This window comes from Somniosus microcephalus, chromosome 7, assembly GCF_052327205.1.
Source record: "Somniosus microcephalus isolate GS21.2 chromosome 7, FLI_Smic_1.0, whole genome shotgun sequence".
NCBI classification, from domain to species: domain Eukaryota; kingdom Metazoa; phylum Chordata; class Chondrichthyes; order Squaliformes; family Somniosidae; genus Somniosus; species Somniosus microcephalus.
Genome location: NC_140993.1, coordinates 99,658,512 through 99,685,766, shown reverse-complemented (window position 1 = coordinate 99,685,766; position 27,255 = coordinate 99,658,512). Strand labels below are relative to the sequence as shown.

At 43.4% G+C, this 27,255-nt stretch overlaps 1 protein-coding gene across 2 annotated transcripts; it reads left to right on the top strand.

Annotated features, from left to right (window-relative positions):
• myl12.1 (myosin, light chain 12, genome duplicate 1) lies at nt 1-25,624 on the top strand. Of its 2 annotated transcripts, none has more exons than XM_085992784.1 (4): nt 1-138; nt 21,337-21,536; nt 22,125-22,286; nt 24,589-25,624. In XM_085992784.1, exons 2-4 carry the CDS (start codon nt 21,353-21,355, stop codon nt 24,759-24,761), a joined length of 519 nt encoding a protein of 172 aa, XP_085848910.1. In that variant the 5' UTR covers nt 1-138; nt 21,337-21,352; the 3' UTR covers nt 24,762-25,624. The 2 variants fall into 2 exon arrangements, with proteins under 2 accessions (XP_085848910.1, XP_085848911.1); XM_085992785.1 differs by lacking the exon at nt 1-138 and adding an exon at nt 346-466.
• Nucleotides 25,625-27,255: the final 1,631 nt, after the last annotated feature.

Below are 27,255 nucleotides of genomic sequence, written 5' to 3'. Positions count from 1 at the left end.
GTAGGGTGGGGTTTGTGATGGAAGCGCTCGGAGTTATTTCCGGCGGTTGCCCGGGCTCGCTAGTTATTGGGGAAGTAGGGCGGCGGCGCTGATTACTTTGGGAAGACGCAGACATTTCAAGTGTCGTGTAGTTGTAAGGTAAGGGGTCGACTCCAGCCATTCCCCCCCCCCCCCCCCCCCCCGGCGGCCGTAACGAAAGCCGGGGCGCCGGCATGTTGGGCAGTAAAAAGCTCGATGGCGACCGCGCTCCGGTGAGACTGGCCGATGTGAGTGCGGGGAAGCCGACTGGCCGGCCGGACTGGAGCCCGGGTACAGACCCTGGGAGCGGGCAGCGCCAGGCCCGCGGGCCTTGGCAAGGAATCGCTGGCGAAACGACCGCCGTTTACCGGGTGCTACTGAAGTCGCTTTTGTTTCATTAAATTCGGATTCCGGACTTTCTCTAGTTTTAGTGGTCTGCAGCTGCAATGTAGGCCCTAAAACATTGTAATTTTAATCTAAAGTGTTTTTTGTTTCATTGGAAGGGACTGTTGCGGGGAGAGTAGTAATTTAATTTAAATACTTCTGAAAGTTGGCATTTCCTGTTGCAAAGACGCCATTGCCAAGTATTCTGGGAGGGGTTATATAGCTTTACGAAGCAACAATAATTGATTGATTTTTTTTTTAAACAAAGTAAATAAACTTCTAGAATGTTAATTTGCCTCATTTTGGTTTTTTGAAAGCTCTTAAGTATTTTGATTATTAAATTTTTGAAAACTTGATTTCAAATATACTTGGATGTGTTAAATTTTATCATGGATAATGGCTGAAATTTGGTGTATAACAATCATGGTATGCAACTGTTACCAAATTGCCTAAACAGCCAAATGCTGCTCTCTTGCCTTTTTATATAGTGTCTTTCACGACCACCGAACGTCTCCAAAGTGCTTTACAGCCAATGAAGTACTGTTGTAATGTGGGAAATACGGCAGCCAATTTGCGTACATCAGGCTCCACCTGAAAGCAGTTGGGGGCCTTGGCTTAACCAGTGTCAGCCTAGCTTTGTACGCAAGTCCCTGGAGTAGGACTTGAACCCACAACCTTCTGACTCGGGTGTGTGTGTGACCAACCGAGTCACAGCTGACACTCCATTGTTGTAGGCTATATATGAAAGGTAAACACTAACAGGTTTTCTTTAAGCAGTAACTGCACATAGAATGAATCTTGCTTTGGAATACACTAGTATGTACTGCTATGATCTTGGTTGACAAGTAATGTATTGTTGGAGGTATAGCAATCGGGGAGGAGTGGTGTCAAATATTAGATGAAATAAACAGTGAACGAGCAAGTATTAAGGGGTTTAGCCTCTTTGAAAGTCGATACGTTTCATCCAGGGCTGGGGATGTATCCCAGACTGTTGAGAGGAAATAGAGGCTCTGACCATTTTCCAATCCTCTCGCTACAGGTGTGGTGCTGGAGGATTGCTAATGTGGTACTGTTGTTTAAAAAGGAGAAAGGGATAGACTGAGTAATTACAGGCTAGTCAGCCGAACCTCTGGTGGGAAAATTATTGGAAATATTCTGAGGGACAGGATTATATCTTAATTTAGATAGATGTGATTAATCAGGGACAGTCAGCATGGATTTGCTAAGGGAAGGTTGTGTCTGACTAACTTGATTGAATTTTTTGAGGAGGTAACCAGGAGGGTCGATGAGGATAGTGTTTGATGTAGTCTGTATGGATTTTAGCAAGGCTTTTGATAAGATCCTGCATGGCAGACTGGCCGCAAAAGTAAAAGCCCATGGGATCCAAGGCAAAGTGGCAAGTTGGATCTGAAATTGACTCGAGGCAGAAAACAAAGGGTAATGGTTGAAGGCTGGTTCTGTGACTGGAAGGCTGTTTCCAGTGGTGGTCTGCAGGGCTCAGTACTGGGTCCTTTGCTTTTTGTTGTGTGTGTATATATCAATGATTTGGACTTGAATGTAGGAAGTATGATTAAGAAGTTTACAGATGATACAAAAATTGGCCGTGTGGTTGATAATGAAGAAGGAAGCTGTGGGCTGCAGGTGGGCAGAACAGTGGCAAATGGAATTTAATACAGACAAGTGTGAGGCAATGCATTTGGGGAGGGCTAACAAGGCAAGGGAATGCACATTAAATGGTAGGGCACTGAAGTGCAGTGGATCAGAAGGACCTTGGAGTGCATGTCCACAGAACCCTGAAGGTAGTAGGACAGATAGATAAGGTGGTTAAGAAGGCATATGGGATACTTGCCTTTATTAGCTGAGGCATAGAATACAAGAGCAGGGAGGTTATGCTTGAACTGTATAAAACACTAGTTAGGCCGCAGCTAGAGTACTGCGTGCAGTTCTGGTCACATTACAGGAAGGATGTGATTGCACTAGAGAGGGTGCAGAGGAGATTTACGAGGATGTTGCCTGGGCTAGGGAATTTTAGTTATGAGGAAAGATCTTGGATAGGCTGGGGTTATTTTCTTTGGAACAGAGAAGGCTGAGGGCAGACCTAATTGAGGGGCCTAGATAAAGTGGATAGGAAGGACCTATTTACCTTGTCAGAAGGGCCAGTAACCAGGGGGCATAGATTTAAAGTAATTGGTAGGAGGTTTAGTGGGGAGTTGAGAGATTTTTTTTTTCACCCAGAGGGTGGTGGGGGTCTGGAACTCTCTGCCTGAGAGGGTGGTAGAGGCAGAAACTCATCACATTTAAAAAGTACTTGGATATGCACTTGAAGTGCCGTAACCAACAAGGTTGTCGGACCAAGTGCTGGAAAGTGGGATTAGGGTGGCTAGCTCTTTGTCGGACGAGATGGGCTGAATGGCCTCCTTCTGTGCTGTAAATTTCTGATTCTACATTGGCCCTTGGTTCCCTGTGTCTCAAATGTAAAGTTATCATCCTCAAATCTCCTCTTGGACATTTCCCTCCCTATCTCTAACATTTTCAAAGCCCTACAAACCTCTGAACTCTCTTCCTATATTTCTGGCCCCTTGTGCCTCCTCCATTCACGTCACCTCACCATTGGCAGTTATCTTTGGCTGTCTCGGCCTTTAGCACTGGAATTTTGTTCCCAAGTATGTCAGCCTCATTCCCCTCTAAGACCCTCTTTTAAATTTCACCAAGCTTTCAGTTGCCCCTCCTTTGGCTCAGTATTGAGCTTTGTCTGATTATGCTTCTATACAGTGCCTTGGGATTTTTTTTTACATTAAAGATGCTATATAATTGCAAGTTGTTGCTGTCTTTTGAATGATACTGGTTTTAGGTGGATGTAAAATATCCCAGGGCACTCCTTGAAGAGCTTAGGGTACCAGCACTCCCTGCTACATTCCTCCCTTGGCCAGAAACAGCAACTGGTCACTCATCTCATTTGCTGTTTGTGGGGCCTTGCTATGATCATAACAGTTGTGTTTGTCTCTAATTCATTGGTATGTGCTTTGGTATATCCTATGTGATAGCACATAATTTTTTGAATTTTAGCTATATTAGAATGTGCAATTTGTCTGATGTGAGTCTCTTTTATTTAATTATTGTAAGGGGGCAAGGAAAGGTTGGTCACCTCAATGGTAAAAGGCTGTACATGGTGCTGAAATAGTAGCTAAACTTGGCAGAAAAAAGTTTGATCTGAAGTTTACGGTTTGGCTAGTTTATTGTGCTCTGCTGTGCTATAGTGTCTGCTGCATAGATGTTTTATGTATGTAGTAGCCATTGATTAGCATTCAGAGAGGAATGAGCTTTGATGAGCTGCATTGGTGTTTATTCACTGATTTCCCTTCAGTTTGGACAAGGTTAGCTGATCTCATTTGGGCAATAGTTTAAATTTTTACTAACATTTGCTTTCCAGTCTTGTTTGGAAAAATGGCCACTTGGATGAGGCAATGAGGATCTACAGATGCCCTGCTGTGAATCTGCCTTTATGGAAGGGGTGGGGAAAGAACTGGAGGGGGTGGTGATCTGAGCTGCAACAGAACATTTTCCCTTTCTAATTTCAGCTGTGCTCTTGGGTTGTGTATGTGGTTATAGGACTACCTGGGGCTTTTATCTATTCTAATTTGTGTGAATATGTGATACAGGATACTCAGTTAAGAAACATACTGATTTTGTATTTACATTTAAACTTACAATAACTGCCCCTCAATGGATTAGCTAGCTAAAGTAGTATCTGAGCTGACAGACAAAAGTCCCACATTTGTTCTGTGCTGAATCAGTTGAGGTGGGTAGGTAAGTGTATGGGATACTACCTTTAACCATCCCCCCCTCTCTTTCCTTCCCCCCCCCCGGCAGTAAGGAAGGGAAGAATTGTTCCATGAGTTGAGGTACCAGAGGATGACTTGAGATTGTGGAAGAATATGCTATCAAAAATTCAACGCTTTGGGGAGGCGAATAGAGAACCTGGCCTTAACCTTCCTGGCTAATCTGATTGAGTGCCATTTTTATTGAGGCTAGACACAGAAATTGCATTTTCCTGCTCGTTTCCCTTGTACTTTTGAAGTTAATTTACTAAGTCATTAAACTCAGTTTGAAGGGGGAGAACGAACAGTCAGAGGTCGTGGTCCACATTGGTACCAACGACATGGGTAGAAAGAGGGATGAGGTCCTGCAACAAGAATTTAGGGAGCTAGGTAGCAGATTTAAAAAGCAGGACCTCAAAAGGTTGTAATCTCTGGATTACTCCTGGTGCCATGTGCTAGTGAGTATAGGAATAGGAGGATAGAGCAGATGAATGTGTGGCTAAAGAGTTGGTGTAGGAGGGAGGGCTTTAGTTTCCTGGATCACTGGGTCTGCTTCTGGGGAAGGTGGGACCTGTACAAGTCAGACCGGGACCAACATCCTTGCGGGGAGGTTTGCTAGTACTGTGGGTGGTGGGGAGGAGGTAGGGGGTGATGCACAGCCAAATATAGAGGAAAAAACAAGTCAGCCTGGAAGGCAGAGCGAATATGTAACGGCACAAGGGAGTATGGCAAGGCTGGATGGCATTTATTTTATTGCAAGGAGTCTTGAGTAAGGCAGATGAATTGAAGGTGTTGATTAACACATGGGAGTATGATATTGTTGCTATCACAGACATGGTTGAGGGAGGGGTAGGACTGGCAACTCAATATTCCGGAGTATATAATCTTCAGGCGAGACAGAGGGGGGTGTCGCAATATTAATCAAGGAGTCAATTACTGCAGTAAGGAGGGATGATATCTTAGCAGGTTCCTCTAATGAGGCCATATGGGTAGAACTTAAACAAAAAGGGGGCAAGCACTTTGCTGGGAGTGTACCATAAGCCCCCAAACAGTCGGGGGGCGATAGAGGAACAGATATGTAGGCAAATTTCAGAAGTGTAGAAATAATAGGGTAATAGGGGATTTCAATTTCCCCAATATTAACTGGGATAGTCAGAGTGTGAAAGGCTTAGAGGGTGCAGAATTCTTAAAGTGCATCCAGGAGAGCTTTTTGAGCCAGCATGTAGAAAGTCCTACTAGAGAGGGGGCGGTACTGGATCTAATTCTAGGGAATGTAGCCGGGCAAGTGGCTGAAGTGTCAGTAGGAGAGCATTTTGGTGACCGTGACCATAATTCAGTGAGATTTAAGGTAGTCCTGGAAAAGGACAAAGATGGACCAGAAATAAAGGTTCTAAATTGGGGGAAGGCTGATTTTAATATGATAAGGCAGGATCTGGCCAAAGTGGGCTGGGATCAGCTACTTGTAGGAAAATCCACATCAGAGCAGTGGGAGTCATTCAGAAAGGAAATAGAGTACAGCGCCAACATGTTCCCGTAAAGGTCAAGGGTGGGACCAACAAGTCCAGGGAACCCTGGATGTCGAGGGATATACAAGAATGGATGGGTGTGGGGGGCGGGGGGGAGGCTTTTGGCAGATACAAAGGACTAAAAACAGTGGAAGCCCTAAAGGAGTATAGAAAGTGCACGGGGGTACTTAAAGAAATTAGGAGAGCGAAGAGGGGGCATGAAAAAACACTGGTGGGCAAAATAAAGGAAAATCCCACGGTTTTATAAGTATATTCAGGGAAAGAGTAGGGCCCAAAGTGGGAATCTTTCTGTAGAGCCGGAAGATGTAGGTGAGGTTTTAAATGAATATTTTGCATCTGTGTTCACTGAAGAATGACGATGTAGGCATAGAAATCCGGCAGGGGGGGTTGTGATATACTTGAACAAGTTAGCATTGAGAGAGGAGGTACTAGTGGTTTTAGTGGGCTTAAAAGTGGATAAATCCCCAGGCCCAGACGAGATGTATCCCAGACTGCTGAGGCAAGTGAGGAGATTGCAGGGGCTCTGACACACATTTTCAGAACCTCTCTGGCCACAGTGGGGGGTGGCAGAGGACTGGAGGACAGCTAACGTAGTACCATTATTCAAGAAGGGTAGTAGGGATAAACCAGGGAATTACAAGTCAGTGGTAGGAAAATTATTGGAAAAAATTCTGAGGGACAGAATTAGTCTCCACTTGGAGTCAAGGATAGCCAGCGTAGCTTTGTCAGGGGGAGATCATGTCTAACCAATTTGATTGAATTTTTCAAGGGGGTGACTAGGTGTGTGGATGAGGGTAGTGCAGTTGTAGTCTACATTGACTTCAGTGAGGCTTTTGACAAAGTCCCACATGGGAGACTAGTCAAGAAGGTAAGTGCCCATGGGATCCAGGGCAATTTGGCACATTGGATCCAAAATTGGCTTAGTGGCAGGAGGCAGAGGGTGATGGTTGAAGGTTGTTTTTGTGACTGGAAGCCTGTGTCCAGTGGTGTACCACAGGGATCGGTGCTGGGTCCCTTGCTGTTTGTAGTGTACATTAATGATTTAGATATGAATAGGAGGTATGATCAGTAAGTTTGCAGATGACATGAAAATTGGTGGTGGTGAATAGTGAGGAGGGAAGCCTCAGGCTACAGGGCGATATAGACGGGTTGGGCAGAACAGTGGCAAATGGAATTTAACCCTGAAAAGTGTGAGGTGATGCATTTTGGGAGGACTAACGAGGCATGGGAATACACAATGAATGGTAGGACCCTAGGAAGGACAGAGGAACCTTGGTGTGCACGTACATAGATCCCTGCAGGCAGCAGGACAAGTAGATATATGGTGGTTAAGGCATATGGGACACTTGCCTTCATTAGCCAAGGCATAGAATATAAGAGCAGGGAGGTTATGATGGAGCTGTACAAAATGCTAGTTAGGCCACAGCTGGAATACTGTGTGCAGTTCTGGTCGCCACACTATAGGAAGGATGTGATTGCATTAGAGGGTGCAGAGGAGATTCACCAGGATGTTACCTGGACTGGAGTGTTTCAGCTATGAAGAGAGACTGGACAGGCTGGGGTTTTCCTTAGAAGCATAGATAGGAGCAGGAGTAGGCCATTTGGCCCCTTGAGCCTGTTCTGCCATTTAATGAGATCATGGCTGATCATCCAAATTCAGTACCCTGTCCCTGCTTTCTCCCCATATCCCTTGATCCCTTTAGCCTTAAATATATCTAACTCCTTGAATATATTTAATGAATTGGCCTCCACTGCCTTCTGTGGTAGAGAATTCCACAGGTTCACCACACTCTGGGTGAAGAAATTCCTCCTTATCTCAGTCCTAAATGGCTTACCCCTTATCCTTAGACTGTGACCCCTGGTTCTGGACTCCCTGGCCATCGGGAGCATCCTTCCTGCGTCTAGTCCTGTTAGAATTTTATAAGTTTCAATGAGATCCCCTCTCATTCTAAACTCTAGCGAATATAAGCCTAATTGACTCAATCTCTCTTCATATGCCATTCCTGCCATCCCAGGGGAAAGTTCCTTTCTATCCACCTTATCTATGCCCCTCAATTTTGTACACCTCAATCCGGTCCCCCCTCAGCCTGAGAAGAGCAGAGAAGGCTGAGGGGGACCTGATTGAGGTGTACAAAATTGAGGGGCATAGATAAAGTGGATAGAAAGGAACTTTCCCCTTAGTAGAGGGGTCAATAACCAGGGGGCATAGTTTCAAGGTAAGGGGCAGGAGGTTGAGGGGATTTGAGGGAAAACTTTTTCCCCCAGCGGGTGGTTGGAATCTGGAACTCACTGCCTGAAAGGGTGGTAGAGGCAGGAACCCTCAACATTCAAGAAGCATTTAGGTGAGCACTTGAAACGCCATAGCATACAAGGCTGTGGACCAAGTGCTGGAAAATGGGATTAAAATAGACAGGGCTTGTTGGCCGGTGCAGACACGATGGGCTGAGGGGCCTCTTTCTGTGCTATATAACTGACTATGACTAACATACAAATACATAAATGTAATATAAAATGAAAATGTTTTTAGTCAGTATTTACAAGTGGTTCCAAATCGACTTATCAAAACCCACCCCACCTGATTCAGCACATTTTTTTGCCAGTACAGAAGACCAGAAAAAATAGCAACTGAGTTAATTCAGCCAGTTACATGTAAGCTACTGGAAACTTGGCATTACTCAGTCCTAGGGATACATGGTGATTCTTCCAGAATGTGTTCAAGTTGAAATAGGATGATGGACATCTGACACCTCATAGTACTCCTGAATGTGCAGCTGTTTTTTTGGCATTTTGTAATGTTTCTTTTAAGCACCTGCTTTTAGCAGAATGCATTTGGCAGCAACAACTACTTTTTAGCGCCTTTAACATAGTGAAATATCCCAAGGCGTTTCACAGGAGTGTTAGACAAAAAAATTGACACCGCGCCACATAAGAAATTGCAGCAGATGACCAAGAGCTTGGTCGGAGGTAGGTTTTAAGGAGCGTCTTAAAGGAGGAGAGAGAGGTGGAGCGGTTGTTCCAGAGCTTGGGGCCGAGGTAGCTGAAGGCCCAGCCACTGATGGTTGTGATTTATTTATAATCAGGGCTGCTTGAGGGCAAATTTGAAGAGCTCCCATATCTTGTTTTGGGGGGGGGGGGGAAGAAATGTTGTGGGGCTGAAGGAGATTAGAGATGGTGAGAGGTGAGGCCATGGAGGGCTTTGAAAACAAGGATGAGAATTTTGAAATGAAGGCGTTGCTTAACTGGGAGCCAGTGGAGGTCAGTGAGCACGGGTGAGCGGGACTTAGTGTGTTAGGACACGGACAGCTGAGGGGGTTTTGGATGACCAAGTTTCCATAGAGTAGAATGTGGGAGGCTAGCCAGGAGCACAGTGAAGGCTCTGCCCAAAAGGGCAGTAGAAGCAGATTCACTAGTAACTTTTTCTATAGGGAAATGAAAAGTTGGGGGGGGGCTGGAGAACTGCAAGGCTATGGGGAAAGAGCAGGGAAGTGGGACAAATTGGATAAGAGCCAGCACAGACAATATGGGCCGAATGGCCGCCTTCTGTCTCATTCTATGATGACATGGCTGAGATTGCTGAACTTGTTAATGTTTATGAAGTTGAAACCACATCCCATTTCCCTGAAAAATCAGTGAAAATGTTAATCATAAGAATTTTGATAATTCTTAAATACTAAACATTGTTTAGTGCGCTTTATAACCTTTGGTTCCTGACTAAGACCAAACTTCAGGCATATATTTGAATCCAATAAGTGAGTTTTGAGACTTCTGCATGGCTCTGCATTAGGGTGAGGGGGAAGAGAGAATTTGAATAGAGGAGGAAGTGACTTGGCAAAGGGGAGAGAACTGAACTTTTACAGCATTGAAAGTAGGAGGGAAGTGAGTTTTTACTTGATATGAGCTTCTTGTGGGCATGCAAGCACTTGGTGTTGTACAAGAAATATGTACCATTTCTATGATAAATGTATTTTGCATACCTGTCACATTTGTGCTGAATGTTTTTAAGCCTGACATGCTTTATATGGGATTTAAGATCTACATTTTAAGTAACGGTAGAAGTGAGAATTGTGCCATTTTTAATTTTTTTAAAAATCTGCCCTTGTGCTGTTTTTCAGCCTTTTGTAGGCCTGGTAAAAATTTAGGTCACTAGCTTGACTTGCTTAAATAATTGCATGTCTGAGAGGTTTGTGTAATTAGTTAACTCTGTTTCTACACCTCCCTCATGTGTCATGCTGTGTAATTTCCAACAGGCAAATGATCACTGTTTAATCCCTTCAAGTTTAAAAGGAATAGTGACTGTGGCAGAATAATGGGCATAAATTAAAGTCAGAAAATGTTACTTTAATTTCTTGCCTGCCCCCCAAAAAAATGTATAGAATCCTTTTCAGTACCAGATACTGTATTTTTAATTGAAAAGTCTGCTGCTTAATGTTGAACAGTTTTGCTTAAAACAAGTTGTGGTTAATCATTCATTCAGCTTTCCTTGGCTGGTATGTGCAGGGACTTGCCTCTGTAAAAGTGTGATACAGCCCAAGAACTTCAGTTTCTTAATACACTTGGCCTGTGAGTGGCAAAAGATTCTTGTTCTGGAAGTCCACAACAAATATCAAATGAAGCCAAAGCAGCTGTTGGGGAGTGGGAGGGAAGCCATTACTCCAGTTGACCTTTTTATGGTGAGTTAAGTTACTTCGATTTGTAATGAAGTAATATTGGAGAAATGCACAGTTGTCATCCTCAGTTTAGCCAGTTCATATTTTCACTCCTTGATCACATGAGCAAAGCAGGAAACCAAACCAACAACTGTAGATCACTGGTGTACTGGGGGTTTATTGGCTGTGCAGAACTTTAGGATGTCCTGAAGCTGTGAAAAGTGCTGTATACATGCAAGTTTGTTTTTTGAATCTCTCCTTTTGAGAATGTACTACTTTACAAAATTAGCCATACTTTATAGCTAAACTGAAACTTATTCAAAACGAACCTCCCTTCATCAGATACTGTTTATTTCTATCAGGCAGCTGAAGGCATGGTTGCCAATGGTGGAGTGATTACAATCGGGGCTGTGCAAGAGGCCAGATTTGGAGAAGCACAGATCTGAGGGCTGGAGCAGGTTAGAGATAGGGACGGGTGAGGTCATGGAGGGATTTGGAAACAAGGTTAAGAACTTTAAAATCGAGCCAGTGTAGGTCAGCGAGCGCAGGGGTGGTGGGTGAACGAGACTTGTTGCGAGTTAGAATGCAAGCAGCAGAGTTTTGAATGAGTTCAATTCACCTGATCCAGATCTGCTCACCGGAGAGATTGCCAATAAGCTGTCATGCCACAAGCTGATCAGAAGCACAACTACTAAATTATGCTGCACCCCTTCCTCCTTGGTTCATAGGTTAATAATGTATGTGGTACTTTACTATAAATATCAAACATCCAGGCTTCATTCCTCTTGCATGTTGGGTGGCTTTCAATTTTTATTTTGTTCTCTGGGTGTGGTCAGCACTAGCAAGGTCACATTTATTGCATGTCTCTAGTTGCCCTAAAAAGATGGTGGTGGACATTTGTGTTAACTGCTGCAGTCTTTGTGATGGTGCTCCCACAATGATGGCAGCTACAGAAACCCAAGATTTTGACCCAATACTGTAATGAAGGAATTGTGATATTGTCCATGTCAAGATGGCATGTCAGTTGGAGAACTTGAAGGTGATGCTGATCCATGATCTTGCTGCATATTTATCCCTCAACCAACATAACCAAAAAACAGATTATCTGGTCATTATCACATTGCTGTTTGTGGGACCTTGCTGTGTGCAATTTGGCTGCCATGTTTCCCACATTACAACAGTGACTCCACTTTATTAAAAAAAATACTTCATTGGCTGTAAAGTGCTTTGAGACATCCGGTGGTCATGAAAGGTGCTATATAAATGCAAGTCTTTTTTATCCTTCAGTGGTGGAGGTTGTATAACTAGGAGGTGCTATTGAAGTAAGCTTGTGCTGCAGTGTATCCTGTAGATAGAAAATAGAGCAGCCAAAAGTGCGGTGATGGTAAAATATTGATCAAGCAGACGACTTTGTCTTGGATGTTGGTCAGCTTGAGTGTTGTTGCAGCTGAACACATCCAGGCAAATGGTGATCATTCCAACACACTTCTACAATGTTCAATTTAGATTGTACAGAGGCACAATGGTTCCGGAGGGGTGAGATTCATCAGTGTAACCAGCCCCTGCTCTGTTTTGTTGGCATGGTATTGATGTGGCTGGTCCAGTTAAGCTTCTGATCACTGGTGACCCATCAGGATGATTGGAAGTTGAGCAATGGTCCCGCCAGTCAAGGTGAGATGGTTAGGCCTTCTCTTGTTGATGATCCTTGCCTGGTACTCGAGTGGTGTGAATGTTGCCTGCCACTTGTCAGCCCAAACCTCAACGTTCTAGGTTGGCATATGCTGCAGTGTCAGCTGTGGCTCAGTAGGTAGCACACTTGCCTCTGAGTCAGAAGGTTGTGGGTTCAAGTTCCACTCCAGGGATTTGAGCACATAAAGCTAGGCTGATACTCCAGTGGAGTGCTGCACTGTCTGAGGTGCTGTCTTTCGGATGAGACATTAAACCGAGGCCCCGTCTGCTCTCCCAGGTGGACGTAAAAGATCCATGGCACTATTTTGAAGAGCAGGGGAGTTATCCCTGGTGTCCTGGCCAATATTTATCCCTCAATCAACATAACAAAAACAGGTTATCTGGTAATTATCACATTGCTGTTTGTGGGAGCTTGCTGTGCACAAACTGGCTGCCGCGTTTCCCACATTACAACAGTGATAACACTCCAAAAAAGTATTTCATTGGCTGTAAAGTGCTTTGAGACGTCCGGTGGTTGTGACAGGCACTATATAAATGCAAGTCTTTCTTTGTTATCGGAGGAGTTGTGAATGGAACTGAAAACTGTAAAATAATCAGTGAACAGCCTAATATAAAAGGGAAGGCCATTGAAGCAAGGTACTATGCTTGATCACTCCCCTTCAATTAGGGAAGGAGAACAGTAGCCAAGGTTACTACTCCATGTTGCTATCCAATGAACTCTTGAAAATGAGAAGTGGATGTAGGCAACTTTGAGCTTGGTTGTGGTGGCCTCAGTTAAATAATTCTCTAACACTTGCCAGGCTTGTATGTACCGATTGCTCATTTGAATGAGAACATATATAGCAAACAGTACATTATCTCCATCCTTATTACAATCTCCTAGAATCCCTGTTTGTTTCATTCTCCATATAGCTCCGGTTTTGCATGTCTGCTCCATTTCCCAGCTCCCTAGGCTGCCAATTTCTGCTGCTGAGATTCACTTTTTTCTCCAATACTACTGAGATAAAGTTAAAACATTTGGAGATTTTAAACAGACCACCTCCTATGTACATGAGGGTTGGATCACAGTTGGGAGGATGGAGGCCTAGAAGCAGATTGTTCTGCTTTTGAATGGAAATATTGTGACTGCAGTGAAAATTGCTGTTTTAATGAGGAAAAATAATTTGAAAATGTAAAGGAGTGACCTAATTGTAACTAATTGACCGGCAAGCTTTTCATTGTTGTTGAAGGGAGAGGAGAAGGAGCAAGTTTGCTTTCATATAGTGCCTTCCACAGCCAGTAAACTACTTTTTTGAAGTGTGGTGATGGTTTTGTAGGCAAACACAGCAGCTGATTTGTGCACAGCAAAATAGCAGTAGGAATTGAGAGAAATGATCAGTTAATCTGGTGTTGGTTAAGAACATAAATAGGAGTAGGCCATAAGACTCCTTGAGCCTGCTCCACCATTCAATAAGATCATGGCTGATCATTGACCTCGGCTCCACTTTCCTGCCCGATCTCCATATCCCTTTATTTTCCCTAGAGTCCAAAAATGTATCTCTCTGCTTTGCATATACTCAGACTCAGCGTCCACAGCCCTCTGGGATAGAGAATTCCAAAGATTCCCAACCCTCTGAAGAAATTTCCCTCATCTCAGTCTTAAATGGCCTACCCCTTATCCAGCGACTGTTCCCTAGTTCTAGACACTCCAGCCAGGGGAAACAACCTCTCCGCATCTACCCTGTCAATCCCCTTCAGAATAACTACATCCCCAACTTTGAGTCATCTGCAAAATTTTGAAATTGTACTTCTGATTCCCAAGTCCAAATCATTTACGTAAATGGTGAACAAGAGTGGTCCCAGCACTGAACCTTGTGGAACACCACTTCCCACCTTCTGCCAATCTGAGTAGCTACCCTTAACCCCTACTGTTTTGTGGCCAGCTCGCTATCCAAGCGGCAGAGGTACAGAGCCGAAAGCAATTTTATTTTTGTGAAATTGAAGGAAACCCATTTAAACTGAGGATCATTAAAAGTACCTGGTGAGCTTAAACTTGTTTGGAGGGGGTTCCTGAACTTTGGAGAGAGCAGAGTTGGGTATCTGCCTCAGTTGAGGGTTGGGCTACACTGCCACTAATGGAGAACATACATATTGCAGGCATTACCTGTCTTGAGTTAAAACCAGCAACCTCTTCACGCACCCCACCCCAAAAATAACCATCACTCCTTCCCCCAGGGGAAGCTCTGCCTTAAGATATCCTTCAGAGATCCCAAAGTAATTTGGGAGGCCAAGTACACACATCATTTAAAGCTAGTAGACGGGAACAAAAAATGAGCACGGTATTTATCGCAAGTGGGCTGGAATATAAAGGGGATGAAGTGATGCTTCAGTTGTACAGAGCCTTGGTTGAGGGATAAATGTTGGTTGGACACCAGGAGAATGTTCCTGCTCCTGATTCAGTTGCCATGGAATCTTTTCATCCACTTGAAAGGGCAGATGGGGGATCGGTTTAACCTTTCATTCAAATATGCAACTCCAATGCAGCACTCCCTCAGTATGGCACTGAAGTGTCAATTTAGATTAGTGGAAGGATCTAGAAATTGTAATGGGTATGTAGTGACATGTGTTGACTCTTCTATGCCCTTAGGACATTGGGAATAGGTTTACTTGTAAATGCTTGTCCCAGAGATCAATCTTATGATTTGTATTGTCAAAGCTTTTAACATACCTTCCACTGATGAGCCTAACATGCAGTAACATGGACTACACTTCCTCCCACCCTGCCTCCTGTAAGGACTCTATTCCATTCTCCCAGTTTCTCCATCTCTGCCACATCTGCTCTGGCGATGCCACCTTCCACACCAGTGCTTCCGACATGTCTGTCTCTTTCCTCAACCAAGGATTCCCCTCCACTGTGGTTGACACGGCCCTCGACCGGGTCCGTTCTATCTCCCGCACTTTTGCCCTCACCCCTGCCCCTCCCTCCCGGAACCACAATAGGGTTCCCCTTGTCCTCACCTTTCACCCCACCAGCCTCCACATTCAACGGATCATCCTCCATTTCCGCCACCTCCAACGTGATCCCACCACCAAACGCATCTTCCCTTCCCCTCCCCTTTCAGCATTCTGTAGGGACCACTCCCTCAGACACCCTAGTCCACTCCTCTATCACCCCTTCCCCTTTGCCCGGCACCTTCCCATGCAAGTGCAGGAGATGCAACACCTGCCCATATACGTCCCCCCTTCCCACTGGCCAGGGCCCCAAACACCCCTTCCAGGTGAAACAGCGATTTACTTGCACTTCTTGCAAGCTAGTATACAGGAAACTTTGCGATATCTGGCACCGACAGGACCAGCGTGATGCTGATCTGTGAAAACTTCCGGACAGACCAGCACTAATGTTGAAGGCTCCGTATCTGACAACAAACACTTGCTTAGCAACAGCTTGTAAACAGTCGGCCCGTACCTTGGAAGCCTCTCTGTAGCTTAGCAACAGCTTCAGAGAGGCTTTCCAGAGACTGACTTATTTAAAAAAAAAAAAAATTAAAATAAAAAAAATGCTAGAAGGAAAAAAAGAAAAAAAACCTAACAAAACGGCTGATTTCTGCCGTTAGATCGAGGTTTCCGGCCATACAACCTCCGGATAAACCAGAGTTTCCTGTACCGTGTTCGCTGCTCACTGTGGTCTCCTCTACATTGGGGAGACCAAACGCAGATTGGGTGACCGCTTTGCGGAACACCTCCGTTCAGTCTATAAGGGGGACCCCGAGCTTCCGGTCACCTGTCATTTCCAGTCACCGTTCCATTCCCACTCAGATTTCACCATCTGCGGCCTCTTGCATTGTTCCACGGAAGCTCAGCGTAAGCGCACAGAACTGCACCATCTTCCGATTAGGCACTTTACAGCCTTCCGGACTCGAGTTCAACAATTTCAGATCATAACCTCGGCCCCATTATATTTTCATATTTTTTATCCACACTTTTGGTTTGTGACTTCTCTCCCACATGGCAGCTGTCTCACTCTGCCAGCGCATTTCACACTTCATCTAGAGCCATTGTTTGTTTCTTTACCTGTCCTATTGCTATCTCGTCTCACCTTGAATATCTTAATGTCTCTTCTTTCATCCCCCTCCCCCATTTCCCAGCCCCAAACTGCCTTTTAATCTGTTTCATTTCCTGCCTTTTTTTCTCAGCTCTGAAGAAGGGTTTTGACCTGAAACGTTGACTATTTCTCTCTCCACGGATGTTGTCTGGCCTGCTGAGTTTTTCCAGGGACTTCTGTTTTGGATTTCCTGCATCCGCAGTATTTTGCTATCAATGCAGTGACATGTTGCATTCTTATAGTATTCTAACTTATTAGTCATCCTATACCTTCCAGTTCTTTTTAGAAGACCGATGCCTACTTTGGCAACAGTCTTATCACCTATTCCTCAAACTAAGCAATAGATGAAGCTAATTGTCTGCTTATTCTTGAACCTGTATCAGTTGGGAGTCCTGAAGAGAAAATTAATACTTTGTCTTTTAATAAAACGGTGGCATCTGGCTTGATCACTTGCTTGTTTTTTGGTCCTTTGACTTTTACCATGTCGGAGATCCAGCAGAAGAAATTAGTCAAAAGGAATTTGAAAAGTGCAATATTCCCCGTTTCCTTGCAGTTTTATTTAATCCTTATTCATTCTATCTTTCTTGCCTGCAATATTGTGAAACAGTTCCTGTTGTACAAGTCTTTTTTTTTTTTAAAAGCCAGTATGAACATAACCAATAGACCTGTGCAATGCAATATAAACAAGATCTAGACATAGTTTGCAACTTGATTGTGAATTAATTAATTTTATTTTTTAGTACTAGTACAAATCTTGTGGTAAGTAAGCTCAGTTTTTAATGTTGCTTTGATGGCTTTAGGTAACTTCCTTATTGTGATTTTTCCAAGTAAAACTTAGACTAGGAGTCAGCCTTGTCCCAGTTGTAGTGCTCTTGCCTGCGAAGGTCATGGGTTCACGCAGGACTTGAGCACATAGCCTGAGCTGACAGTTCAGTGCAGTGACGGAGTGCTTCACTATTGGGAGGTGCCTGGTATCTGTAACAGATGAGATGTTAAACTAAGCTGTCTGCCCCTCAGGTTGATGTAAAACATCCCAGGGTACTATTCACAGAAGAGTAGGAGAGTTCTCCCTGGTGTCCGGGCCAATGTTTATCCCTCAACTAACCTCACTAAAACAGATTATCTGGTCATTTATTTCATTGCATATTCTGAGGCCTTGTGTAAGAAATGCAGCAGCAATTTGCATACAAGTGATTACACTTCATTGGCTGTAAAACACTTGGGGACATCCTGAGTGTGTGAAAGGTGCGATTATAATGCAAGTTCATTCTTATTGTTTGGGGGGGGGTTAATATTTGGGTGCTGGTCTTGAAGATCACTGCAAGAAGACTAGACTTTGCATCTTGCCTTTCCTGTGTTGGTATCATTCCATAGTCAGTGCTGTTAGCTGATCTCTACTAGGCAGCATTGACTATGCTACAGTTGGTCTCCTTCCTGGGCTAGGAAGGGGTCAAATCAATTTGGTTTTCCACATTACTATCCATTGTCTCAGGAAGCCTGCAGATGTTGGGAGGCTAGAGGATCCGACTCAGTAAAAATCACATTCAAATCTGAACACTTGCTGATTCATAGCTTAAAGAACGGTTACTTGAAAAAGGTACAATGGCTGCTGTTGCCTACCAAACTGTACCTCGTGTTATTTTATGGGAGTGGAAAAGTTTTTTTTTTTGGGGACTTGTGTATTTCTGGAAGAAGTAAACCAGGAAATCTTTATTTTGAGATTGTCCTTGAACTCATCTTGCCTTCCGACCCATGTTGTATTTGCTACCATCTGCAGTGTTGGCCTTGGCTCAGTGGTAGCGCTTCTTAACTGGAAGGTCGTGGGCTCAAGCTCCACACTTGAGCATACAAGCTAGGCTGACACCTCAGCACAGTTCTGAGGGAGTGCTGCATCGTTGCAGGTACAGGAAACTCTCGTTTAAATGGCACCTAAATATCCGGAATTCTCTATTAACCGGCAAAATTCATACTCCAAAAACAACACCTCAATAACTGGAAATGTTGCCGAGTCCGAGTCTCCCGCGGTGGCCGAGTTAGTCAGTGGGGGGTAGTTCTCCAAACTGCCACTACGCGGCTTCTTGGCGCTGTCGGAAGTCTGAACACCTCAATAACAGGAGTCTGACTCTCCCGTGCTGCCAGGAGTACCCAATTACAGGAAACTTTCTGGTATCCGGCACGGACGGGACCGACGTGTTGCCGGTTCATCAACAATTCCGGATAACCGAACGCTATAGTAAAAGATCCGGAGCTCAGAGCTCCGTATAAAGCAACAAACCCTGTTGCTTGCTTCAAAACAATCGGCACAAGTTGCAAGCGACTCTGTAGCTTAGCAACAGCTTCAGCTACACCCTTGCACAGCAACAAATCAATTTTTTAAAAAGTAACTAAAAGTAAAAAAAAGTTACCTGAACCGACTCCTGAATTTTCCGTTGGATAGAGCGTTCCGGTTATTTAGGGGCCGGTTAATCGAAAGTTTCCTGTACTGCACATTTCTTGATTTTTTAAAATTTTTGTTTGTTTAAAAAATAGCCTCGGTAGATAACCCTCTCCGTCATCTGGAATTTTTAATCAACCGGCACCATCCCGGTCCCGTTGGTGCCAGATACCAGAGTTTCCTGTTCTATCTTTTGGATAGACAATAAACCCGAGGCACTGTCTATGCTCTTGGGTGGATGTAAAGATTCCATGGCACTATTCAGCGAGCAGGAGGTTTTTTTCTAGTGTTCTGACCCAACATTTATTCCTCCAAAAAGCATGACCTATTTATTCATTTATCTAATTGCTGTTCGTGGATCCTTGCTCTGAATTGGCTGCTACTTATGCCTATGAAACAGTGACTACTACACTTCAAAAGTAAATGGCTGCAAAATGCCATGGAAAGTTCGATGGTCGTGAAAGGTGCTATATAAATGCAAGCTCGTTCTTTTTGCACAAAATATTCTTTAGTCTTGTAGAAAGACTGCTAGCTTAATTGACGTGCCCATCCCACAATGATTGCATGTTTTAAGGGAAAAATGGATAAATATTTGAAGCAGAGAAGGTATGAAGCTATTTTGGGGGTGGTGGTCTCTAGCAGTGGAATTAATTTTGGCAGCGGGCCAGCTGACCATGGCCAAATGGTGCTGTTGTAAACTTCTACAGTTTTAGATATCCATGTGTTCAGCCCTATTTCCTTCTGACAGTCACTTACCTAGTATAGTACTATGACAATTATTTAAAATCATTTGACTTGAGTAAATTCTACTTATGGTATTCTCAGTGCATAATTTATAACTTGAATCCAAACAGCACCTCAACTGTGTGGCCCTTTTTTTTATTTGATTGCTTTGCCATTTCCCTTTGGTAAAGAACAATTTCTAGTATTGGAGCCAAAACACTGCATCATTACTTCAATGAAATAGAAACTTTAATAGTAACAGTAAGGGCCAACTAAAATTTTATAATCCAGCAAATTCTAGAGTAAGGATATATATTTTACAGCATACATTTCTTTAGATAGCAACAGTCTTGCTTTAACTATACTTGAATGTTAGTATTAAGTGTTAATACTTTTTTTAACCCTGCCTGATAATGGGCAAACTGCAATAAATGGGCAGCTCTTGAAATCTAAAATTTCTAGCTCTGGTAGTTCTGAGGTTTACTGAAAACTTGCAGCAATGAAGAAAAATCTCGTAGAAAATAATTTAATGCTTGAACCTGCCTGCCCCTTCCCCCTGCAAATTAGGTTTTTGAAAATATTCGATGCAGTCTGTCTACACAAGGGAATAACTTGTATTTATACAGTGTCTTATCATGGCCTCAGGATGTCTGGCACAAAACATTTCATAACCAATGAATTACTTTAAGTGCAGTCACTTTTACGTAGCCTGGGTATTGAAAAGAAAATGGTGCAATCGCTTCCAGGTATCCATTAATCTTAAGTGTAGGAGTCTGGTCCTGTGCAAAACCGAATGTGATGGTTTGAAATCTGCTGCTTGCATTTAATTTTTATTGCCACTAGTCAGGTAGTAGGGCTTCCTCTAGTGACGGAAGAGAGCTGCATTACTGGCTGTCACTCCTGCTCTTGCAGCTATTATATTGTGGGATGGTTTCTGCAGCCACTTTTTTTAGATGCCTCAAAACTAACTGTGGCTGGTGCCTTCCCCACTTGCTAAGTCTGTACAGGCCAGTAATAGCAAAGCTGCTTGTGTGTGACTGATGTGCAGTAGTTGGTTAAAGTCAACAATGCTCCCAGAATGCTACCTATAATGTGTTGGAAGTATGTGCAGAAAACACCACCTGATGGATGCTGCTTCTGGTGATTGCGCTCCTCCCACTCCCTTAATATTGCAGTGCTGTTATCAACTTCAGACCAGTTATGCATGGGAAACAAATTATATAAAGTGCTGTCATCTCATTTGCTGTTTTGGGCAAGTTGGTTGCTGTGTTTACCTGTAACGGCAGTTGCATATCAAAACAATTCATTGGTTGTGAAATGCTATATAAATGATTCTGAGACTTTGTGAGAATTTATACAATTAACATCCTAATCTATGGGACAGAACCAAGGTTGCACAACATATTTTATTCCTGCATTCCAGTCTTGTTTTTGCATCTGTGGTACTTTTTGCACTCTAGTTTGTAATCTCGGGTCATCTGTGCTAGTAAAATTGTGTGTAGGCCACATTGTGTATTTGTGGAATTTCAAACCTAATTTTAACCTGAAGTTTTGAGCTTCCTTTTTAAAAAAAAAAAAACTTATCTTGCTTGTGCCACATGCCATCCCCAGCCAAGAAGATAGATAATTTACTCAGTTCTAAATAAACTAAGCTGGGGGATGGGGTGTGTAAGTGCCTCCCTGTATTTTGTGCCTTTTCTGTCACATTCCCTGGAGTCTTTGGCACTGAATAGAGGCCTGACCTGAAACTTTGTTTAGAGGATTTCTTACACCCCTTCTCCTTTAACAAACTAGAATATCTCCATTTTATTCTCTGACTCAAGTGTGTTAAACTTAAGTAAGGAAAACCTGTGCATTTTGACCTAGAAAATATCTGGGTCCAGTTCGGCTTTGGAAAAGTCCATGTTTATCAAAAATAAAAACAAAATGCTGGAAACACTCAGCAGGTCAGACAGCAGCTGTAGAGAGAGCCAGGTCAATGAACTGTTTATAATCCCCACTGTTTGTTTTCTCCTAGATACGATCTAGCCACCATGTCGAGCAAAAGAGCCAAGGGAAAGACCACCAAGAAGCGCCCTCAGCGCGCAACCTCCAATGTATTTGCTATGTTTGATCAGTCACAGATTCAGGAATTCAAGGAGGCCTTCAACATGATTGATCAGAACCGTGATGGCTTCATTGATAAGGAGGATTTGCATGACATGTTGGCTTCACTTGGTAATTATAATTTGCTTTTGCTTGTAAATGTGTCCATTTTATCTTTGACATGCTAAGTCTTAAAAATGAAGACATTTCGCAATGCTTTCAAGCTTCCCTGTTCCCTCCAATGTAATGTTGCAAAGTCGCAACTGATCAATTGTCCAACTGGATTGCATCATTCTACATAGTGTTACCAAGTTCACTTATCAGACTTTTTATAATGTGCATTTTTTCCTTTCTTGAAAATGTTGCATCCAGCTAGTGCCCAAAGCATTCCATGTAAAAATCTTGGGTGTGGTTCTTCCAGAAGCTCTTAGTTTAGCCAGTGAATAATTGAGCCATGCAGATCAGGAAGATTCCTGGCAACTGATTTCAGGTGAGGAGCTAATGGGGTTACTCCAATTAGTCTCTACATCCCTGAGTAAGTTGTTATCCAGCAACCCTTGAGAACAGGATGAGGTTTGGCTATGATCTTTGTCCTCTTCCTCTAGTGCAAGTTGATAAGTGACCACCAATTTATTTATATGCATTATGGATGAGCTGTTTCTCTCCTCATGTTTCTGATGTAAAGTAACAAACCATTTTGAATATCTGAATTTCCTGCAGGAAAGAATCCAACTGATGAATACCTAGAGGCAATGATGAATGAAGCCCCAGGGCCCATCAACTTCACCATGTTCTTGACCATGTTTGGTGAAAAGCTGAATGGGACAGACCCTGAAGATGTAATCAGAAATGCCTTTGCATGCTTCGATGAAGAAGGAACAGGTAAAGTGGTAAAACTGTGCAGGGGGGCAGTGATTCAATCCGGAGAAGTGAGGGGTAATGCATTTGGGGAGGGCTAACGAGGAAAGGGAAAACACATTAAATGGTAGGACACTGAGTAGTGTAGAGGAACAAAGGGACCTTGGAGTGCATGTCCACAGATCCCTGAAGGTAGCAGGCCAGGTAGATAAGGTGGTTAAGAAGGCATATGGAATGCTTGCCTTTATTTGTGGCATAGAATACAAGAGCAGGGGGGTTATGCTTCAACTGTATAAAACACTAGTTAGGCCTCAGCTAGAGTACTGCCTGCAGTTCTGGTCACCACATTACAGGAAAGATGTGATTGCATTAGAGAGGGTACAGAGGAGATTTACAAGGATGTTGCTGGGAGTAGAGAATCTTGGCTATGAGGAAAGACTGGGTCTGTTTTCCTTGGAACAGAGGAGGTTGAGGGGCATAGATAAAGTGAATAGAAAGGACCTATTTCCCTTGGCAGAGGGGTCAAAAACCAGGGGGCACAGATTTAAAGTAATTTGGTGGAAGGTTTAGAGGGGATTTGAGAAATTTCTTCACCCAGAGGGTTGTGGGGGTCTGGAACTCACTGCCTGATTTAAAAAGTACTTGGATGTGCACTTGGGATGCTGTAACCTGCAGGGCTACAGACCAAGAGCTGGGAAGTGGGATTAGGCTGGATAGCTTTGTTGGCTGGCGCTGGACACAGTGGGCCGAAATGGCCTCCTTCCGTGCTATGATTCAATGAGTTGACCTCGTCCTCATACTAGACAGCAGAAGATAGTCAGTGAGACCCCTGTCCCCTCTGAAGCATACTGATATGTAGACATTGGAGTCTAGGCTTTCTGGCCCCATCCCACTGGTTTTCCAGCAGATCTGGGATGAAGGAGGCTAGGAATGTGCTCTGCTGCATCTCTGCTGCCTCCTTCCTCTTCCTCATTCTGTCCCCATGCTGTTTCCTGGCATATGCCCTGTTTGAATGTTGGACACAAGCCATCAGGCCCTTTATTCAAAAGTAGACATAAGGGATTGCATGGGCTCAATTTTAGATGTGTCTGTGCAAGTGCTTTGAGCCCAGTAGTGGGAAGCAATGTTCCCTCTAACTTTGTGTACCGTCCCTTTAAATTTGCTGTGCATGCAGGGTATCTTTTCCTGCAGCAGCAGCTGGTGAGCGGTCTGCATGGGACCTCACGTTGGGAAGACTTTTTAAGCAGCTCAGCAGTCGCTGTCTTCCTCCTGCTGTGGCAGCCTCGCCCTTTTCCCCCAACAGAAGCCTCAATCTAATGCAACTCCCTGGCTGATACCTGGAGAGCTTGGCTTTAGCATGTAAACACACTGGGGCTGGAAAGATGGTTGGGGTCAGGAGCATCTCCACGGTGTTTGGAAGGGGATAGGAATGAGAAGGTTAGCAAATTCTGGGTGCCTACAACTTCCCAGGACCATAAATTTTCAGTTTTAACAGCCTACTTTTGGGTGTTTCTTTGCTGCTTTTGTTTTTTGTTCACCCAACATCTGAGTGGAGGGAGAAAGAGACTTGCATTTATATAGTGACTTTCATGACCACCGGACGTCCCATAGCACTTTACAGCCAATGAAGTACTTTCTTGAAGTGTAATCACTATATTGTAATGTAGGAAATGTGGCAGCCAATTTGCACACAGCAAGCTCCTGCAAACAGCAATGTGATAATGACTAGATAATCTGTGATGTTGATCGATAAATATTGGCCAGGACACTGGGGATAACTCCCCAGCTCTTCAAAATAGTGCCACGGGACCTTTTACACCCATCTGAGAGCAGACGGGGGCCTTTGTTTAACGTCTCATCCAAAAGACAGCACCTCAGACAGTGCAGCACTCCCTCAGTGCTGCACTGGAGTGTCAGCCTAGATTTTTGTGCTCCAGTCTCTGGATGTAGGACTTGAACCCACAACCTTCAGAGGCAAGGGTGCTACCAACTGAGTCATGGCTGACTCTTAATCTTGCTGCCATACCCTGCACCCAAGCTTCTGGCAATGCTGCTTTATAATGTGCCAGTAGGAGCGATTTGAGTGTCTTTTATTGGGTTATCTCCCTCCCTCCCTTTTTTGTGGGAAAACATCTGGTACCTTGTGCACCTCCTTATGTTGCATCTGAGATTAATTATACTTTATTGTACACTTTTGACAAGATTCATGAAGTTATTCTATTCCTAACCATTATTTGTGATTTTTGTACAGTTTTTTGTTCTGACATGGATAACTAATTTTGTTTCAATGGATGTATTTGCTGTAATTGTGCTTTCTTCTTTGCAGGCTATATCCAGGAAGACTACCTGAGGGATCTGCTGACAACAATGGGGGATCGGTTTACTGATGATGAGGTGGATGAACTTTTCCGAGAAGCACCAATTGATAGCAAGAGCAACTTCAACTACATTGAGTTTACCCGCATACTGAAACATGGTGCTAAGGACAAAGATGACTAATGGAATGTAAACTACTAAAAAAGCTCCTGTTCATTCTTTTACTTTGCAAAATTTATACCTATTGGAACAAATTGCATGCCTTGGCTCTAAAATAAACATTGCTTTTTTCATATTTATATTTTTTTCCAGTCATGTTGGCACACTTTGCACATGTTTAGAATAAGTGGAAGATGAGTAGCAGGGAACAAAAGTATAGAAACAGACCCCTTAAGTAAAATGCCTTGTCAGAATTCCTGATGTTGGTTTTTTAAAACCTAAAACAAACCCTTTTTAAATTCAGTGTCATAGTGTGGTTTGCAGTACTATGGGAAGGGGAAAATACATCACATTGTCCATATATAATTGTATTCTGATCAATATACCTGTATTATGTCCAACTAAAACATTGAAAATATACTCCAAGTTAACCATGAAGATATGTCCTGTAAAAGGGCTGGTTTTGCATTAGAGATCACGGTATAGTGGTGATGGCACTCTTAATATGCAAGAGTCTGAACTGTGTTTTGTTTGTCTGTTTTGGTTCTCCATTCTTGGAGCTATATTTTGCTTAAATAAGATACTCATCTAATCAATCTGCTATTTGACAATACTTGTGGATGACTGTAAAAGGTATAGAGAGTAGTATGCTATATATTGAGGTATTGTGAAAAATTAACTCGGTGACAAGATTTCAATTTAATGCTCAGATTTTATCCAGAGTTTTTTTCCATGTTCTCCTGTCTAAGGTAGCACCAAAGTGTCCCAAGTGACTATGCAGATTGGTGTAGATCTGTTCTGCCTTATTCTTGATCGTACTTTACATCCTGTTCAGATTTGAGTGTCCTTATCAAAATTCTGACTTAAAATAAAAAGTTCTAAATTTGTGTTTGTTTAAATTGTTTCATTTGGTAGTAGATACTTGGTTTGAGTCAATTCTTATAATGACATTGTAATAGACTGTCCACGTGGAACTGAGACATAGGCCAGGATTGTGTAATGACTTTTTTTCCCCTCCCCAAGCATTAGTTTCTTGCCCTTCTGATTGTGTAAATGCATTACATGGTGTGGCACCGCACGACCTAGACCAGAACAGTCCAAGCTTAATTCCTAATTTAGATGGAGTTAGCTTGATCTCAGCCAGGAAGTGGTAGTGCCACAATTTCTGATGCTAAGTACTAGGAAAGGAAACTACTGACTAAAGTTCCTGCTCCTGATTGCCATCTAGTGACTTTTGTTGGAAAACTTGCTGTGGGGACAGGCCTGAACTTGGCTGAGATGGAATCACAAAAGATATGGTTGCTGCTATATGTTAGTCTACAGAAGGGTCATTTGGGTGTCCTGTTGCAAAGCTGCCCAATGACTCTCTGGCATTGTACCCATAGAGCTTTTGGAGTTCAATTATTGAGGTCTTAAGTTCCACAAACAATCTGTTCTGTGTGATACTAGATATCTCTAACTGGTTCGTTTTTTTTTAAATACAAGATTGACGGGTTTGGATAGGCTAGACAGGGAAAGGCTGTTCTCACTACAGGAAACTTTGGTTTATCCGGAGGTTAACTGTCCAGAATGCTCGAGCCACTGGCAAAATTCAGGAGTCGGTTCAGTAAGTTTTTTTTCCTTTTCGTTGCTTTTTTTTCACTAGTCAAGTCAGGCTCTGCAAGGTCTAGCTAAAGCTGTTGCTTAGCTACAGAGACGCTTGCAAGCTACGGCCGATTGTTTAGAAGCTGTGGGTTTGTTGCTAGATACGGAGCTCAAAAGCTTCCGTATGTTTTAACATTAGCGCTGGTTTGTCCGGCAGTTTTGATGGGACGGCAACAGCTCGGTCCCGTCAGTGCCGAATATCACAGTTTCCTGTAGTTGATGGTACAAGGACTGGGAGACACAAATTTAAAGTTTTGGGAAAGAGGTACAGGGGGATGTGAGGAAAAACCTTTTTTACACAGTGAGTGGTGATGACCTGGAATTCACTGCTGGTGGAAGCGGGGAGACAATGTTTTCAAGGGGAGACTGGATAGACTCTTGAGGGAAATAAACTTGCAGGGCTACAGAGATAATGGGGGAATGGGACTGACTGGATTGCTCTACAGAGAGCCGGCACGGTCTTAATGGGCCAAATGGTGGACTGCTGTGCCATTATGACTGACGAGCTGTGCCTCCAGTAATGGAAATAGATTTCCCGGAACATTCAAGTGGTCTCCTACTGAAGTATAAAATGTGAGTTGAGTAGGTTTTTGTATCTACAGTACTTAGATATTCACAACCTGTTTGGAGATCTGTCTAAATTTGGAGACGGACCTGTCATCTGTGCACAGCTGCTTTAGCAATAACAAGCCTTTACAACCCTTGTCTACATTGCATTGTGCTTGGAATTCTAATCTTTTGAATGCATTTTAAAGACATAGTTACCACCTCTTACAATCCTGATTCAGCCCTTGTGTGGGCTGGGAGAGAGAATGTACTTCTACCAGTGGGTAACAGATTTCTCAGCCCAATGTATTTCTGTACTTAGCCACTG

Coding starts and splice junctions, on each gene's coding strand:
- myl12.1 (XM_085992784.1), top strand. CDS start 21,353: ATGTCGAGCAAAAGAGCCAAGGGAAAGACCACCAAGAAGCGCCCTCAG. Junction 21,537..22,124: donor TGACATGTTGGCTTCACTTG/GTAATTATAATT, acceptor AATTTCCTGCAG/GAAAGAATCCAACTGATGAA. Junction 22,287..24,588: donor CTTCGATGAAGAAGGAACAG/GTAAAGTGGTAA, acceptor TCTTCTTTGCAG/GCTATATCCAGGAAGACTAC.